The 18,764-nt window shown below is 40.8% G+C and overlaps 1 protein-coding gene across 1 annotated transcript; it reads left to right on the top strand.

Annotated features, from left to right (window-relative positions):
• The first annotated feature begins 12,360 nt into the window (after positions 1 to 12,360).
• nr4a2a (nuclear receptor subfamily 4, group A, member 2a) lies at positions 12,361 to 17,655 on the top strand. Its single transcript, XM_033612872.2, has 8 exons — positions 12,361 to 12,553; positions 13,033 to 13,134; positions 13,346 to 14,217; positions 14,711 to 14,840; positions 15,024 to 15,187; positions 15,567 to 15,769; positions 15,936 to 16,114; positions 16,224 to 17,655. Exons 3-8 carry the CDS (start codon positions 13,348 to 13,350, stop codon positions 16,478 to 16,480), a joined length of 1,803 nt encoding a protein of 600 aa, XP_033468763.1. The 5' UTR covers positions 12,361 to 12,553; positions 13,033 to 13,134; positions 13,346 to 13,347; the 3' UTR covers positions 16,481 to 17,655.
• The last annotated feature ends 1,109 nt before the right edge of the window (positions 17,656 to 18,764 follow it).

Genomic DNA, 18,764 nt, shown 5'->3' with positions numbered 1-18,764 from the left:
CAGGAAAAACTAGGATTTATCAGTTTGTTTGCTCATGAAACCCCAGTACAGTAAACCAGATGATACTTTTTAGTCAAAACCAACAACGTATTAGTTTGTTTGTCAATAATTTCTGATTTTTTACCATATCTGTGGGACTCAGTGAGCCAAGGACATCTGTCTGCCAGGGATGATGTTTTTCTGTAGGTCGACACAAAAGTAAGTATAGCACTGGTTCCCTCGTTGAAAAGCCTAGGGGATTTTTCCATTGGATTTTGGATTATTGCCGAAACAAAGCTCTGTGGCAAACATTTCTGATACATAAACATTTTGTTCAGCAAGAGAAACTACCATTTTCATGATTATTGAAGCCTATATACCATAGCCAGAAGTAAAAAGCTAATGTTATGCCATAAACAACCTACAGGGTTGCATGACCTAACGTCACCACCTTAACAAGACCGTAAAGCCGTGTTTGCATGGCTTGACATGATGACATTTTGTAGTCCCATTCAGCCACTTGTTAGCAATCGCCTTCTTTGAGATACATAGAAGCTTTAAAGTAGGGTATATACTGACGTATTTTATGTTGGAGGGATCTGACAAAAAAAAAAAAGTTAAAAAAAATCTATTGACTTTCAGATGAGGGAACCAGAAGTGGTGAAATGCTTACTCATTTCAGGTTTTAGGATTTATTCTTGGCAGACTATTGGTATTGAAGATGTAAATCTTTTAAATGGATCATAAATATATATGTATAGTTTTATTTAGAGGTGGACAAGACAAGAACATCAAATGTCACAATATTTTTGACTAAAAACCTCAATATTGATATTGTGACCACATTGTATGGTTGACTACTGGAGTTTTCACAAAATATTTCCACAATAAGATTTTTGATAAATATAACAAGTAATGTGGAGATAATGACTAAGTGGGTAAAGGCAAAGAATGTAACAGCCAGAACAGTCTGGTAAGTTAATAATATTACACCACTTAACTGTAATGAGCCCTTAAAACCAGGAAAGGACAACAATATCCGAAATCTAGTCTAGTCTAGTCTCATATTATGATATTGATATATTGCCCAGCCCAAGTTTCTTAAATGATGGGAAATTTCCTAAAACAGCACTGTACTTTTTAACAAATGTTACTCAAACAGTAGTAATTAGTGAACAAACCGCTTGGGTAGGAGAACTTCTTGGACTCAAAATGAGTTTGTTTGAGCTGCTCTTTGCATAAGGACACATGCAGACAGAAAAATCAAAAGAAAGCTCCAAGGTACTCTCTTTGTTAACAACTAAAATCCCTTTACTGTCATGGTATTGTCATGTTAGACATGTCTGATGTATTTCTGCATCAAGCCTTCGTCAGATAGTCAAACAGATCTCATGGAATGACATGGCGCTTTTATAGTTATACTCCACTAACAGGAATCTTCCACTTGGACATGGGGTTGTGGCCTACAGGGGGTGTAATTAGTGCATTTGGGGGACTATTTTCAGCTGTCGATTAGACTCACAAGTCAGTCTTTAGACGCTTTGCTTAACTAAAGACTGATGACTTTATCCCTGATTTTGTGTTTAGATGGGCGGATACAATTTCAGAGTTTAAAAAAACTCCCTACGTTGCAGAACCAATAGTAAATCTGCAGGGCGGTCCTTCGGTGGCTTGCTGAACTCTTGTGCTCGTAAACATAGTCCCACTAGAAACACGTGTAGTGGTACAAAATGGCTCAAGTCGCGCTCGCAGAAAACGCCATCAAAGTTAGTGGATAGTGATAGAGGGAATCGCCTTGTTGTTTACAAATATTTCCGGGTAGAAAACCAGCAGAGCTTTTAGCTATATATATAGCCTATATATCACATTTTTCACATCACTGTATCACCGTTTAGACTAACCCGATGTTTGTAAAGTCTATAAACACAATGATTGAACAAACATTTCTATTTCTGTGTGCACGTTTAGCTGGGCTAACCGTTAGCTGTTAGCCCTGTTAGCCATTAGTGGGGTCTGTAATAGGTAATAACTCATTAAACAGTCCGTGAAAAAAATATCTTTTCCAGCGGGTATCTTAGTTACAACATGATTGAGCTAGCAAAGCAGTTTTGTGTTGCTATGTGTGGTATTTATTCAGTTTTGGGAAATCACGATGTCTAGAAAGCATCAGTGGCTGCAGCTGACAGGGACAGCTAACAGTTAGCAGCAAAGCTAACGTCAGGACGTCATCTGTTAAAAGCCTCCCGTTGTCGGATACGACATGAAACTACTCCAGTTAGCTCAGTCATGTTATAACTAAGACATCTGCTGGAAAAAATATTTTCTTCACAGATAAGCACACGTTTGATAAAATGGAGTTTAATCTCTCGGCATCCATTTTCAAGCTCTCTGTGTGTTTGTTTCCTTGCGGATGAGAAAAGGGGGAGCGCACATTTCCGAGAAGGCGTGTCCTTTTCAAAAATGCAAGAGGCGTTGCTTTGTTGCCAGCCGTTTTCGCCGGTGTGTTAAACACACTTTAGAAAGGAGTGTCCTCAGACTATCAGAAGGCGGAGATCTCTGATTGTCTGGTGGCGAGACTAGCTGTCGATTAATACACATTTGGTGCTCTAATGAATATTAACAGCAGCAGGTGTATGTGAAATTGACCTAAAATAAACTGTTTATGGTAGCGATGTGCTTTTGATTTGGACAACAAATTCAAAGTCGTTCTTGGTTTGTTGGCAAGAAAAGAAATATAGAATATCACCAGACTCATCTTATAAGGAGTTGGAGAAACATGTTTGCTTCTACATAAATTCACAGTCTCGATAAAAGCTGTAAAGATCTGCAGTGCCAATCAAAAAAGCCTGTAGAGTCAAGGTCCCAAAAACAACTGGTGGACTCTGAGCAGCCTGCTGCTTGGATGATCAGTCCAGAGCTCCACCTCTTTATTTTTCAAATCAGATGACAAAAGCAACTTACTCTCAGAGAGTGCATCTAACCTGAGTTAGTGGCTCCTCCTCCACCAATGAACCATTAAAACTCCTGTGAGACCTTAGTGAGGCCACTCTGAACTCCGAGCTCATCCACATACACGAATTTTACCTGTTCGGCCGCCTCCACATGTGATACACGGGCCTACAGCATCCATGCAAAAGAAAACCAGTCATCCATTTCATTGTCATGTGACTCCAGGGGACAGTACACATTAATAAATGTGTTTCATTATTATGCATATGTCTTTATATTCCTTATGATGGATTTAGGAAAAAAGACGCAATGCATTTTCTCTGACAAAGCTGTCAGACACCATCAAGCAATAAAAAACAATACATCACATGCTTATTTATATTCCACTCCCAATAACATTTCAAAATATTGTCTTTCTAGATTAATCACAAAATCTGCATGTGGCACGCAGACAGACGGCACCGAGACAAGTTAACAAGCAAACTTGACTAATTGCGTGGCATGTACTTGGTAAAGAAGATGATGGCACAGGATTATCTAAAATAAGCAAAACAGTAAAAGACAAATGACAGCCATTCTTGAGTTCACTGCAGTTGTTAGTCATGTGCGCATTACAGAGGCACCATACAATCTACCATCTGTTAGAAAGAACAGTGAACAGGATGCAAAGCAACTAAAATTAATTTCTGAGTGGCTCCTCATTATTTATACCATTTAAAATCCATAATACACAGAATGAAAATGTGTTTCAGGCATCATCTAATATGAGCACACTTTTAATTTTTTTTCAACAAATGTAATCTGAAGCCTCCTAATTACATCAGTAAGACTTTGTTAACAACACAGCACGCTAGGCATCGTTCTTGAGGGAATCTCACCTGTTATCTGTTGTATATTCTGCCATCTGAGTAATGCTATACAGTGCAAACAAGCCTGACAGCAGTTCCCAATACTACCCTGTGGAACACCATGCCTCCTCCTGCAATGCACAGATACAGCTCAGTTGGTGATCAACGGGAAAAAAGAGGGGAAAGAACAGCAAAGATTGCAATGTTCATCCATTGCTGAGACAAACTGAAACAGCAGACAGTGTGGCAGTTAGGCTGCATTCAGAATTGATCGTTTCTTAGTTTGCAGGCATTTATTCAGAAAACATGCAGTGATGGAAAGTAACAGATTATCTACTCCAGTGCTGCACTGCACTGAAAGGGATTGCTCAGAATTTTTGGAGTGGGGTTGTGTGAACTAGTTATCCATAGTCAGTGTGTTACCTATACAGTAGATGGCAGGAGCAGGCTGAAGTACTGCCAAAGAAGCTAAGTGATGTACTGCTGTGGATTGGTCAGCAGCAAAACGCATTTTAGCCACCTAAAAAAATCAATATTGGTGTAACTGTATACTATATTTCAAATATTTTTATTGCTTTATCTTGCCATCGGACAGCTCTTACTGACGGGGGCCTGACGCTGTTACTATGCTCTCTTCAAAGCCACCAGACTCCATTGACAAAAACAGTAATTTTACCTCACAGAACATGGAGTTGCTTGTCTACCCCTGCCCTGATCTGTTTGTTTATGTTATTGTGTGACTTCTGTATTTTAAAGGTTTAGTTCAAATTCACCAAAGTCACACAATAACACAAACTCGCTGATCGAGGCAGTGGTAGACCAACAGATCCTGTGTTCTGAGAGGTACAATTACTGTTTTTGTCAAAGAAGTGTGGTGGCTTTGGAGAGAGCATAAGTAACAACCTCAGTTCCTGCTCAGAAAGGGCAAGGTTAAGAGGTGAAAATATTGGAAATATAGTATACGGTTAAACTTATATTTATTCTTTAGGTGGTGAAAATACATTTTGCTGCTGCCTCCGCCCACAGCAGGAGATTGCTTAGCTTCCGCGGTGGTATTCCTGCATGCTTCTCCAAACTGGGTGCTTACCAACTGCCATTTATAGTAGGTAATACACTAACTATGACCAAATACCTCATACAACCCCACTTAAAAAATCTGAACTACCCCTCTAAGTACAAATTGAAAGTATTTTATGTTACTTCATACAAAAAAATGTTTCTTTTTTTACTTCACATTTATTCTACAGCAGTAGTTAGGCCTACTAGTTACTTTTCAGATTAAAAGATAAATAAAACAATATATTATAAGATTGTAAAATACAATGCATTGTTGAGGATTAAACAAATGGTTCTCAACTTTCTTGACCTGTGACCTCTAACAAACAGCAGTGTCTGGTTGGGGCTCCCTTTCCTGTTTCAGATGTCTGAGCTGTTAGCAGTTCCACCAAGAGACATTTCCCCCCGAAAATTCTCAGATGATTTTATTTAGATAACAGTTTGAAGCCCACAGAGGTAAAATGATCAAATATTTATCAAAAAAGCAAATTTAAAGACAGATTTGTCTAACAGAACTTTGTTTTTTCATCCTTCCTTGTCCATTAACCATCCTACAACCTCTCAGATATAACTAGCTCCATCTCGTTCAGCTACAAAAGTAAAATGTTACATACACATTAATGCATTTGTATTAGCAATAATGGAAATATACATAAGTCACAGGGGGCATTTTACTGCAGAATTAGTACTTTTAGTTTGATACTTCAAGTATATTTCACTGGTGATATTTTTGTACTTTTTCATTAGTAGGATCTTGAATGCAGGACTTTTATGTGCAATTGAGCATATACTATATACATTGTTGTACTGGCACTTTTAATTTAGTTGAGGATCTGAATACTTCTTCCATCCCTTGAAACATGACTAATACTACGGCTATGAAGTTTTCTTTGTTGTAAACAATCAGTGGTGTAGTGGAGAGTAGGTAGGTAGGCAGGTATACAGGGTATACCCAACTCTTTTTCTTGCCATTTGCAGTATACCCACCTATCAGCCAATAAGCCACTGGAATATATGATAGTAGCCTATACCTACTTCCTCCTCTGTAACCTACCCATCCACCTACTAGTACACCCACCTCATCAACCAGCACTACACCCCTTCAAACAATGTTACTGTCACAATACTGATCCTTCTACAGGTCTAGTACCAGGTCTGCCTCCTTACGCCACAGTTTGGATGGTTCACTACACTAAACTGAAGCCACGAGGAGAAATATACTCCCATCCAGCTGCTTAGAGGAGAAAGTCTTGCAGCTTAGGCAAAGCTTTATCCAGTTCCCTCATCATCCATTCTAGGACACTTTAGTGGGGCCGAAATGGAGTCGCGAGCAAATTCCAGTACAAAAAGAAATCTGCCACAACGAGCCCACTATCAGTGTGTAACCTCCATGAGCAGGCTTGTGTCTTTGCAAGCTGCTCAATCTACTCACACCTCAAACAACTTGGATAAGAGATAAACTGTTTCTGAGCATCATTAGTGAGCAGAAGCTCATTCCTCATGTAATTTTGGTGAATATTTTTTTTAGGCAAAAGTCATCAATACCTTTTACCAATGATCTTTTAAATGGCCAACAGCCAGTAGCAACAACATGGTATATGGGAGTCCTGAAGGCCTGCATTCATAACTATTACAAAGAGATTCACTTTACACTATTTAGAGTCCTCTCAACCTTTTAGAATTCAGATATATTATTAATCAAAGAGATTGACAAAGAAACTAATGGTTTGTCTGATTTTCACTGGGGCACAATCCAGCCAGCAATTGATTGTGGCACCAGGGACACCTGCAGCTTCAGAATACATTTTCACTTTCAGGAGGAGAGAAAAAAACAGCACCACGAGGAGATATTGCCCCACCACATGAATATGCAGGGACTTGATACCAGCAGTGTCATTACTAATGTTGCTGCCAATTACAGAGCATGTCATGACACTGTGATTCATGAATATTCATCGTTGACTGATATAGACAGCAGCAGTATGCAGAGGCCTCTATTCCCATTTTACTGTCTCATTGTGAACGGTGAACAGGTACCTCCATCATGCCATGGAGGCGCCTTCCAGCTGCAAGACAAGCTGTTCCATAAGGCATTGCTAGTTAACAGTGTGTTATATAAAGGTGTATAAAAGTGATGAAGTGCTCCCTGGCTCTAAAGAGCAGGCATTAAAGCATATTAAGTAGACATTTAAGCTTGTAAAGTGGGAATCTAGAAATGGAAAGAAGACACTGAGCAAAGGGATGCCTTCAGGGTCGGGCTGTTCAATTCTCAGAAAGTTTGATACCTGCTGGTGCTTAGAAATGAAATGAGGTTTGTGTGAGGGACCAGCAGATTTTGCAAACTACCTGGCCTTGGATTTAAGTGTGTCTAAGTGAGCTGAACAACTCCCTCCTAGTTTTTATGCAGATTCAGAGCTAACTAATGTGAAGAAGTGAGTGGTTCAATCAGTGATTATGACATAAAAACAAGTGGGAAGTTTTCTCAGCTGTTTTTATGCCTTTGCTAAGTAATGTGCTTAAAGTGGAAACAAACAACTTGTCAACTTTCCCCACTTAGTGTTTCCAACTGGTATTGTTGATGCCACTTTTGCAAAGACAGCCAGATCGCTTTCTGTTTTTTCAGAGCCTAGCATCTATCAACTGGGTAGAGTTTTCACAGCCACTTCAGTTGTTCCACCATTTCCGCTGCTGGGGATAGTAACCGCAAATAACTCATATCCATACTCTTTGGTAACTTGGGGTTAGCTACCAATAGCTAGCGGGGAAAACAAAAGTGCTATCTTCTTCCTGTTTTGTGTCGTTAATAGTTGACACACGTCCTTTGGGGAAATGCTAGGATGTACCCACTGAAGGAAATGTTTTTCCTAGTCTTGCCCTACTGTGCTGTGAATAAGTGCTGTGATTGGTGTGTATAGGTCACAGGCAGTTAGGGTTAGGAAAAAGATGTCATGGTTAGGGTTATATCTAGCCAGTTACAGCACAGTAGGGTGGGACTAGGCAAAGCACTGTGGGCACATTCTAGCATCTAACCTTACTTTGTGCCATATATTCAGTGTTCATTTTCCTTGGAGATCGTACCCTACGGCATATAGAATTGCAAAGTGAAAGCAGGGCTTATAGGAAACAGTAAATGCCAATGGTGTGACTACTCTATAGCCATTACACTGTGCAATCACAATTTACTTCATAATAGTGACTCAAAGAAAAAAAAAACTTGTCTATTTCCACTCTACATGCAGTTTTGAGGAGGTGGTGCTTCCCAGAATATTTCCATTGTTTTAAAAATCTTTAAACATATGGTGCTCTGCACTTCAGAGATAAATACTGTTCTTATTCTACAAGTTACTTCACAGGTGCTAAACTAAACATGCAATGTACTAGAGTATTCCATATGAAGAAATGCCTGTACTGTAGATTATACCTGCAGCAAGAAAACTGTCTAACTTAGCGCACTACGTGGACCAGCAGCAACATTAAAGGGCTACTTACAAATTAACAGTGGTTGAAGAAGTAATCAGGTCCTTGACTTTTGCTGCCTTCAAATGGAATGTGTGAGCTTGTTGTTATGACATGTGAAGCTGTGTGCACGACATGCTTGGCTTTCAAGTGGTTATGTCATGAGAGCACTGCTGTTAGACAACAGCAACACTGATGCTACTGTTGGCGTCTAGAAGCCACTGACGCTGACAATTTAGCAAGCTAGCGAGCGGGTCTTGTAATGCAGGAAAATGCAAAAGCATGACAGAGGCTGTTGGGAATATCAACATTTTCCTCAAATATATTGTAAAATTACCAAGAAATACTATATGACTAAAACTACAATACATTAACTTACCATCCACCAAAAAGCAAACTTCCATTTCTGAAAATGTCAGCAAACATGTCACAACTCATGAACTCCGAGCTTTTAGAAAAATTTCACTTACGAGGTCCTCAATACAACAAGAGGGGGCATTCATATGGATTCTACTTGTAAACATGGTAAACACAACCCCATTGAAAGGCAGCATCAGTCAAAGTAGCAATAAAACAACGTATTAATACTCCATAACTTCTTACTGAAGTAAAAGCACAGAAGTTTAGCAAGAAAAATGTACTTAAAAATCACTTTATTATGCAGCCTAATGGTGCCTGTTTGAAATATGTTATTATTTTACATTACTGGATAATTGTAACTGATGCACAAACATGTAAGCAGTATGTTGGTATTGCAGGATGAGGCAAATTTGAACAACTTTATTTAGTGGTTAGTCTCGCTCACCAGACCTTTCTCAAGAAAAGAAAGGTCTGGCTGGGCCGACTCTCACTTTAAGATTGGAGAAAAAAACGCCCCGGCTGCTTGTATTTCTTTCAACCAATCGCAATCGTTCTTGGCAGTGCCACAGCATTGGTGCGCTTGCAAAAATATTGCCGGGGGGAAACAGGTTTTGGTATAACACGCCCACAAAAATATCGCCTACAGGACGCGAACCATGGCAGAAAAATGGCTACATCCCCGCAAGATCAAACACCGCAAATGTTAGTAAAGGACGTGTTGAAAACTGCAACCGGAGGTGGTAGGGCAGGACTTCAGTGGGTGGCTCGTTCCACCCAATGAGAGGCTGATCTTTGCAGCGAACTTCCACCCACTCAGACTATTTAGTGGTTGACTGTTAAATCTGTTAAAAAAAAAAAATCATAATTCAAGGATCATAATTTGTATGTAAAATCTTAATCTTTGGTACACTAGCCTACTTTTGGTAGTCCCTATAGAGGAAATATCAAAAATGCTGGGGTGTTGTCGTCATACAGTTGTCTATGACAGCAAACCGCTCTGTGTTCCTATTGGCCAAAGAGACGGCTGTGACGAGAGTCAAAAAGAAATCAACATGCTAGACTTTCTGTCAGCATCTGTCAGATGCTGCGTCGGTTGTCGCCTACTATGACTCATGACACGGGATGAAATAATGGATTATCGCACATGGCACTTATTATCGTTCACGATCTGAGCTGACACTGTAGGACAGCTGCATCAAACTATAATCTGATGCATGTAGAACCTGGCATAAAGTTGTGTAGTGCCACAAGGAAACACTAACTCTGAGTTAGCTTTAAAATGAGCATGCCATAGTCTCTTCAAGACATTAATATTGACCTCCAATGATTTTGTGTGTGGGTGGGGGAGTGGGGGCACCCCTTGGGGGCGCCACTGCATGTCATGGTCAAATCACTGCGCTGTGTTGCAATGACTAAAACCGTCCAGACTCCGAAACTACTTTTGCGCAGGGTGCACACTTGCCACCTGAAGCCAAATTAGAAAGTAGTTGGTTCATGATGAAAACTACGTTCAGCTAAACGTGGCGAGCTGCTCACTTTCCTAATCGCACCCTTGGGCGCCCCTTCGCCCCTGTGGGATCCATAGGCATCCTGCGACCTTGAGATGACGACAGTAACTTATCCATTAATATAAATATTAATTAATTATAAAGTGCATTTCCTGCAGATTTCCGGGTTGTACCTGTAGATAAATTAATATCAGAGCTGTGTCGCCCTGTAAGCTATTGAAAAGGGACCTCTCTCACTCATTCACCCTCACGCGCACACAGTCGCGTGCCCACACACTAAAATGAGTAATGTCACTAGGAATTTCTTCACACAAAGTTAAAAATATAATCTCAGGAAATAACTTCTGTGTGATTAAAACCAACTCCTCACTTTCAAATGACTGTCAATTAATTGCGCATATAAATGGGAAGTTAATTATTCTTCAGTAAAATGGCCAATTAAACTGCTAATTGTGTTTTCATTCCAAATTCTAAATGGATAACAGGAACACAGTGTGACCATGCAGCCTCCTGTCATGGATGCTTTCATACACACAGAAAAGTTCCACTGTACCTACATGCATTTGTGTGGTCAGTCAGCACACAGTGACAGGATGTGTGTTGAAGCCTCCTCAGCTCCAGTGAAAGGTGGTCTAATTAGCAGCAGCCAAAGAAACACCACAACTTTAACTGCATTATTTGACTGAATATTCACAGAGCAGTGCGGAGAATTTGTAATTTACAAATCCTGCCATCTAGCCCACCTGAAAACGACTGGGCGTGACCACACAGCCTTAATGGGGTTAGGTTAATTAAAAGGTTAATTGTAAGAAACAGGAGCTGGTTGATGTATGGCTGGTGAACAATAGTGTCCTCTAGAGGTGAGTGTAACCATGATATACAGTTTTCTTTTTCCCCCCACCTCCTTGCACACTCTGTCCTTGCGTGCACTGAGCACAGGGCACACAAAATAAAAACTGCTCTGAGACTGATGGCTGCTCTGTGGCTCGTATAATAAAGCATCAGCCCGCTAGAAATAACACACGTGCTGTGTGATGCTGGCTGCTGTTACCTGCATGCGGGCATACATGTCTAACTACACGTCTTGTTGCACACTCCTCACCTTGGCTTGCTGCCCAGGCCTCGTATGCATGTGGAGAAAATTCAGGCCACCTTGATTGGCTACAAGGTGTTGGTGTAAGATTACACTGAGATCAGTTATTCCATCGCTGCAGAACAATAAAGCCCAAAAGATTATTTTGGCGACTGCGTCAACTTGAGCGTTTTCTGCGTCACTCTCCATTCTGCCCGCTCCTATCACGTTTCCCTCTCTGGGGACTAAATTGGTTCCCCCATGACAACTGGCTACAGGCCCACTAATTATCCCCCCCCTTCCTCCTCCAGCAGCAGCTCACATACAACTATACAGCAGCTCTATGAATAGGCAGCCCACCCCGCAAACCCCACCCCATCTGAGGTCTAAATTTGGAACACAATTGAAATACAGAAATCCTGTCAGAAGATAACGAAGAATAATATTGACCCTCGCTTCATTAGGCCTATTTCATACAAATAGTGAGTCTGGCGTATCAGCCACATTGTGACATAACTGTGCCTAGATGTGCCAATGTACACTCATCACACACACATACACACACAACTATGAGGCTAAAGGTGCACTCAGCACTAGTCAGTAAGGATGCTTCTATGCATGAGCTGTGCGTTTTAATACCTGAGTATAAAAACGCACCTTTACATTTTGGCCTGCTGCAACCTGCTACTTCACCTGCATTGCATCATGGTGGTTTTAAATGAATTACCTCTGTGTTGCTGTGCTGGAGAAACAAAGGAAAATATGCACCACTACAAACAAAACTTAATCAAATGTGCAGAAACTATGAGCTCATCACAACATCTCATTTACTCTGCAGACACGCCACAAACACAGTGAAATCACAGCACATAGATTAATGTCAGCCCACAACAAGCGTGACTTAAGTCCTCTGCAAACACAAAAGTGTCTGCACCGAGCACAGAAGGGTTTACCCTCCACTACATCTCTGCTAATGTCCATGTGGGAAGCAACAGAGAACACATACCACAAGACAAACATACTAGCCAGAAAAATTGGGGCTTGAGAAAGTTCCCCAGCGGATTGGTCCGTGTCTGTGTCGACGCCGATGACGTCGCGCTGTGAAACACGTGGGCCACGGTATCCAGAGCTCACATAAACAAAGCCACATTGACCAGACTGGGTAGTCGAAGCTGGTGTCGCTGTCAGTGCGCGGAGTCACACGGTTTGTCTGCCTGGCATTGTTGGGTACCGCCGCTCATGATTTGGAGCTTTTACACAAATTGATGAATACCCCCTGCATGCTTATCGCATGGATTGAAAGCCACGATCCTGATGTGAAAGAGGTAAGATCCCCTCTTCTCTTTCTTTGCAACATAATCTGTCTGCGCTTTAGTTGCGCCGCCTTCTCCGAGCCCTTTAAATCTTTTTTTCTTTTAGTCTGCTTTTACTGTTAAACTGAAATAACACAAAACTGAGTCTGACTGTGCAGATCTGTTGCTGCTTATATTTCGAGAGATTTTTTTTTTTAGCTTTCTGCTTTCTAGACAACTTGTCACTGATGTCAAGTGCGCGAAGTTGGTCTGATCACCACAAAGAAACGCACACTTTATAATAAGAAAAGAAAAAATACTCTAAGCACGCATTTTGCCGGTTTCAACTCAACATTTTTATAACATATTCCAAAAACGCTGTGCGTAATTGGAAACTGGTTGCGCGCAGCTGTGAAGCTTAAAACTGACTATATCTGGGATATCGTTGTATTTTTTTTTTAAATTGTTTTATTTTACAATCTAGTAAATGTCAAAGTGGTGTGTTTTATTAGGGGAAGATCCAGAACAGAGCCGCTTTCTTGAATCCTGACACCCATACAACTCCTGACAATACCCATTTCAAGTGTCACCGAAAAACTGTCAGAAGACTTGAGGTAGGATATGGAAAATTCTTTGCAAATAAAAAAATAGATGTATTAATGTTTTTAATGGTATTTTATTCTGAAACTACTCGTTAATGTAAAGCACTGTTAATAAATGTTTTGTTTGGAGTAAAATTAGATTAAATAGACTAAAGTGTAAAACTTTCCGATTTGAGCATTTCTTTGAGAAATTCTGATGTCTTTCTACCGGTTTGGTTTTCAGCCATGCCCTGCGTTCAGGCTCAGTATGGATCATCACCTCAAGGAGCTAGTCCTGCTTCCCAGAGCTACAGCTACCACACCGCAGGAGAATACAGCTGCGACTTCTTAACACCTGAGTTTGTTAAGTTTAGCATGGACTTGACCAACACTGAGATCACAGCTACTACTTCTCTCCCAAGTTTCAGTACATTCATGGACAACTATAACACCAGTTACGACGTTAAACCGCCCTGTCTGTATCAGATGCCCCACTCTGGAGAGCAGTCCTCTATCAAGGTGGAGGACGTCCAGATGCACAACTACCATCAGCAGAGCCACCTGCCACCTCAGTCGGAAGAAATGATGGCTCACTCTGGGCCTATGTACTTCAAACCCTCCTCGCCTCACGCCCCGAGTACGCCAAACTTCCAGGTTCAGCCTAATCACATGTGGGAGGACCCTGGCTCCCTCCACAGTTTCCACCAGAACTATGTTGCGGCCACGTCTCATATGATAGACCAGCGCAAGAATCCGGTGTCAAGGCTTTCGCTCTTCTCCTTCAAGCAGTCCCCGCCCGGTACTCCAGTTTCCAGCTGTCAGATGCGGTTCGACGGGCCGCTGCACGTCTCCATGAACCACGACAACCCGGGCGTGCACCGCGGCCTGGACGGCCAGAGCTTCGCGGTGCCCAGCGCCATACGGAAACAAGCTGGTCTGGCCTTTCCTCACTCCCTGCAGCTCAGCCACGGGCACCAGCTGGTGGACAGCCAAGTGCCATCGCCCCCGTCCCGAGGATCTCCGTCAAACGAGGGTCTGTGTGCGGTATGTGGGGACAACGCAGCCTGCCAGCATTATGGAGTGAGAACCTGCGAGGGCTGCAAAGGATTTTTCAAGGTGGGCTGACATGACAGGAACCATGAATCAGTGTTACTGTTATTACATGAAAGATATGCTGTGTGTTTCCTATTATTCTCGGCGAGTTAAAGTCAGCCTTAAAAATAATGAGAAGAATAACACATCCTAAACATATAATACCATCGCATTTACACTAAATATTATCATGCAACACCTTAAAGTGCGTGCGTAAAATAACTTTATATGACAAGCCTGTCTATCCACACAGTTGATCTCAGAGGAATAAGTAAAATATGAAAGACCACGAATGTGTATTTGCTGACGGTCTATTCCCTCTTGTTGGTTTATACAGCGCAGTCCCAAACACGAGATGAAACTGATATTATATCGTTTCCATCTGTTCATTTTTATGTTATATCACTTGTGCAGCAATCCACAGTCCGTGCTCTACATGTTATATAGTCTTGGAAACAGGCCTGCACAGTGACACTGTGATTTTTCTTTCTTTCTTTCTTTCTTTCTTTCTTTCCAGCGCACCGTTCAGAAAAATGCAAAATACGTGTGTTTAGCAAATAAAAACTGTCCTGTTGACAAACGCCGGAGAAATCGCTGCCAGTTCTGCCGTTTCCAGAAGTGCATTGTCGTCGGAATGGTGAGAGAAGGTATGTTTAGGCCATGCATTAAATTATTTTACACCAGTAGTTTATATTCCCCCACTGGTACACTGGGAAAACGTGTGCGTAATATAGCTGGATTGTTATTTATAACCACATTTAAATATTTACGCACAGCAACAGGAGTGCGTAGTGATGACTGATATATCATATTTATTTCTTACATTGCAGTTGTCCGAACAGATAATCTGAAAGGTCGGAGAGGACGCCTACCATCCAAACCCAAAAGTCCCCAGGAGCCCTCCCCACCCTCGCCGCCGGTGAGCCTCATAAGCGCACTTGTTAGGGCCCATGTGGACTCCAACCCCTCCATGTCTGCTTTGGACTACTCCAGAGTAAGTAGCACAATCCCAGAAATAAAACACACACTGCACTTAAAAGAAGAAAAAAAATGTTGAGCACTATTTCTCTGGGTGAAAACAGAGGGAACAAAAAGATTGACGGCCTTTTTAATTTAGCCCTTCCTTTAGGGAACAATTTACAGCCTTGAAAGTTTTCTGTAATACACCGCTGAATTCCTAACTTTGTCAGGCTTTTAATGTGGCATATTTTTTCCTCTAAGTAAATTGCGTTGAAATAGAGAACTTAATAAAAGGAAGACATGAGTTTAATAGTGAAAAAGCACCCTCTCCTTCTTGGAAATGGGCATTTGCAATTTCACGGATTATATATTTTAAAGGACCTCATTAAGGCGCTGTTTAAATTAAATTCCAGTTCCAGGCTAACCCTGACTACCAAATGACTGGAGACAACACTCAGCACATCCAGCAGTTCTATGATCTCCTGACGGGCTCCATGGAGATCATCCGGGGCTGGGCGGAGAAGATCCCCGGCTTTTCTGATCTACCGAAGCAAGACCAAGATCTCCTCTTTGAATCCGCCTTCCTTGAACTTTTTGTCCTGCGGCTGGCGTACAGGTGAGCCGCCTAATTATTAAACAAAACAATCCAGGCTTTAGATAATCATCAGCTCCTCCTTCAAGCTTCATTGCTTTGGGTTTTATTAGCTGCCCAATAATAAGGAGGCTCTTAAATTCCCATTTATTGCCAAGCGTAATTAATGGCATTTTCTTATTAATTGCAGGTCCAACCCGGTGGAAGGCAAACTTATTTTTTGTAATGGAGTGGTGTTACACAGGCTACAGTGCGTCCGTGGATTTGGAGAGTGGGTGGACGCTATCGTGGACTTTTCTTCCAACTTGCAGAGCATGAACATAGACATCTCAGCGTTCTCCTGCATCGCAGCTCTGGCCATGGTAACAGGTGCGTAAAGGCGGCTGCTCCTTTGACTCTCTGCGTTACAACGCGTGCTGAACACAGAAAGTGAATCGGAAATAATAAATCCGTGTCCTTTTTTTGTTCTGTATTTCAGAGCGACACGGGCTTAAGGAACCCAAGAGAGTCGAGGATCTCCAAAACAAGATAGTCAACTGCCTCAAAGATCAAGTGACATTCAATGGCGGTGGATTGAATCGTCCCAACTACTTGTCAAAACTCTTGGGAAAGCTCCCTGAACTGCGCACACTATGTACCCAAGGTCTGCAGCGTATCTTTTACCTAAAACTAGAAGACCTAGTCCCTCCGCCAGCAATAATTGACAAACTTTTCCTCGACACCCTACCTTTCTGAGTCTGACTCAATGGCGAGACCTCAAAGACCTTCCAAAAGACTGTTTATGAGTCAGACTTGACAGATTTTTAACGTTATTATTTCTGAATATCTGCAAGCTCCGTAGGCTAATAGAACACCAGTACCCTATTATGAGTAAGGATCCATGTGAGATAGGGAGAAAAAAGAATAGCAGGAGAAAGAAGGAGAGTTTGATTGCTGTGTAGGCCTTTTATTTTTTGTTTTTTAAATGCCAAACGAGTGAATCATCACGGGGAATTTCTCTCCGGTGGACAAATTGTCAACAAAGTTAATCCGGTCTTGCAATCACTTACTGTTTATTTAACATCGGCTCTACTGATTCAGCATACTCAGATGTAATATATTCCATTTATATATATGAACACACACGCACACACACACTGTATATTATGATAGATTATGTGATGCCTCCAGTGCATCGGTTTATAACATGTGTACAAAGTTTGTTATAATGAAAATATTTAATTTTCTTTTCTTTTCTGACTTGTGCCTATGTGTTTCTGACAGGATCCCAAAAAGTATCCAGAAAAGACAACGCATGTTCTAGTTTTCTTTTATCCCCCTCCTCCTCCTCCTTTTTCTTTTTCTTCTATAGGCACTTGCTGAGGTGATGTCTATATATAATATATACCGGACACTATGTAGTCTGCTAGATTTGATACAGATTCGTAGTTATGGCACTCCTTTTATGTATGACGCATATGTGGAAAAATATCTCATCTGTATAGAAAATGAGGGACCCATGGTGTTTGTAAAACTGTCAGACATTCCTTGTTTGTATGTGCTGTAAGTATTGTTGCTGTTGAATATAAACGTTTCTATATATTTATTATTTCTATTGCCAAGAGCTACACTAAGCATGGTGCAATTTAAACGATTTCAAACCATCCAAGTTTCATGCTGAGCACGTTGTCTATGTTTTATGTCTTATAAACGTCTAGGTAGTTATGATTTAACACGTTTTTTGGAAATGGAAAAAAAAAAAACTTCCCATCTTATATCAAGAGGTTCATGAGTGTGTGATATAGGCCCACATCTTTGACTTCATGATGTACTTAACTTCTGTAACGCATTTGGTGCCGGATTAAAAAAAAAAAAATCAACTTTAGAGAGAAAGAAATATTTAATGTTTACAAATAAAACTTTTAAATCAATTCTTTTGCTAAATAATTTCTCTGGAAATAATCTACTATTTAAATTCTCTGATCGGAAGGAGCTACTTTATATCACTAATATCATTTTGAAGTTTAAACTTATTCTAATTTCCTCAAGTATTGAGATCAGCGCTCACAGGCCTATTTGCGCAAAATCAAACATTCAAGTTAATTAAGTTATTTCTTTGAATATCTCACCTTAAGTAAATGTGAAATTATGTAGACTTATTTATTTCCTTTAACGCATTTAAAGACTATGTCGCAAACAATGTGCAGGCCTACTCCTGTTTGAGTTCTCTATTTTGTTTCGACAAAAATATGTTGCACATATTTATTTTTAAACATTCTAATCGTTTTATTTCAGCCGAAACTGAGCGAAAAATTCAGTCATAAAAATCACATTTTAACACACTTCTAATTTGGGGATGAACTGAGAGTTTTCTCCTGCATGCGTGTCTATATTTCCTATATTTGGATTGTAAAAAAGACGCTTTTATTAAAACATCCGAGGCTGTTAAAAACCTCTTGTCATTCTCTAATGTCTACTTGTGTTTGACAAAGGAGAAAGCTGCAGCGGATTAAATATAGGAGTCTTCGTTTTCCGCTTGAATCCCAAATAAAGTCACATTTCCAGCGAACAATTTCACAAAGAACATCGGGGTTTATAATTCAGCCTGTTCCTCTGGATGCTCTTTGCTGGTGCGGAAAGTTGATGCAAATAAAAGTTTAAGGTTGTCTTTCTGGACAGACTTTCCTTGTTGCCTATAAGGATTTAAAATGATGTCCATCTTTATATTATTTTAATTTGTGTACGGGATCATGTTTGCGTAACTTCACCTGCCTTCACTTTTGGACATTTGTTAAACTGTTTTACCTTGCCGATGAACTCAGACTTACAGTTTCCCCCAATAAAAGGCCGACTACCTTTAACCTGCCATTAGAAATAAGAAGAAAACGCAGTGTGCAGCTCAACACATCTATTGTGAAATCCTGTTGCGCGCCGCTTTATATTGTGCGTCACTGCGCAGCACTTTGCTGCGTAATTGGGGGGTTTAAATGTACAAGAAAGGCATGAGGATGCCACACACAGGAACATTTTCTCTAAGCTG

The sequence above is a fragment of the Epinephelus lanceolatus genome, chromosome 14, assembly GCF_041903045.1.
Source record: "Epinephelus lanceolatus isolate andai-2023 chromosome 14, ASM4190304v1, whole genome shotgun sequence".
Taxonomy (NCBI): domain Eukaryota; kingdom Metazoa; phylum Chordata; class Actinopteri; order Perciformes; family Serranidae; genus Epinephelus; species Epinephelus lanceolatus.
Note: the sequence above shows the minus strand (reverse complement) of the source record. Positions and strands in the feature narration are given on the sequence as shown.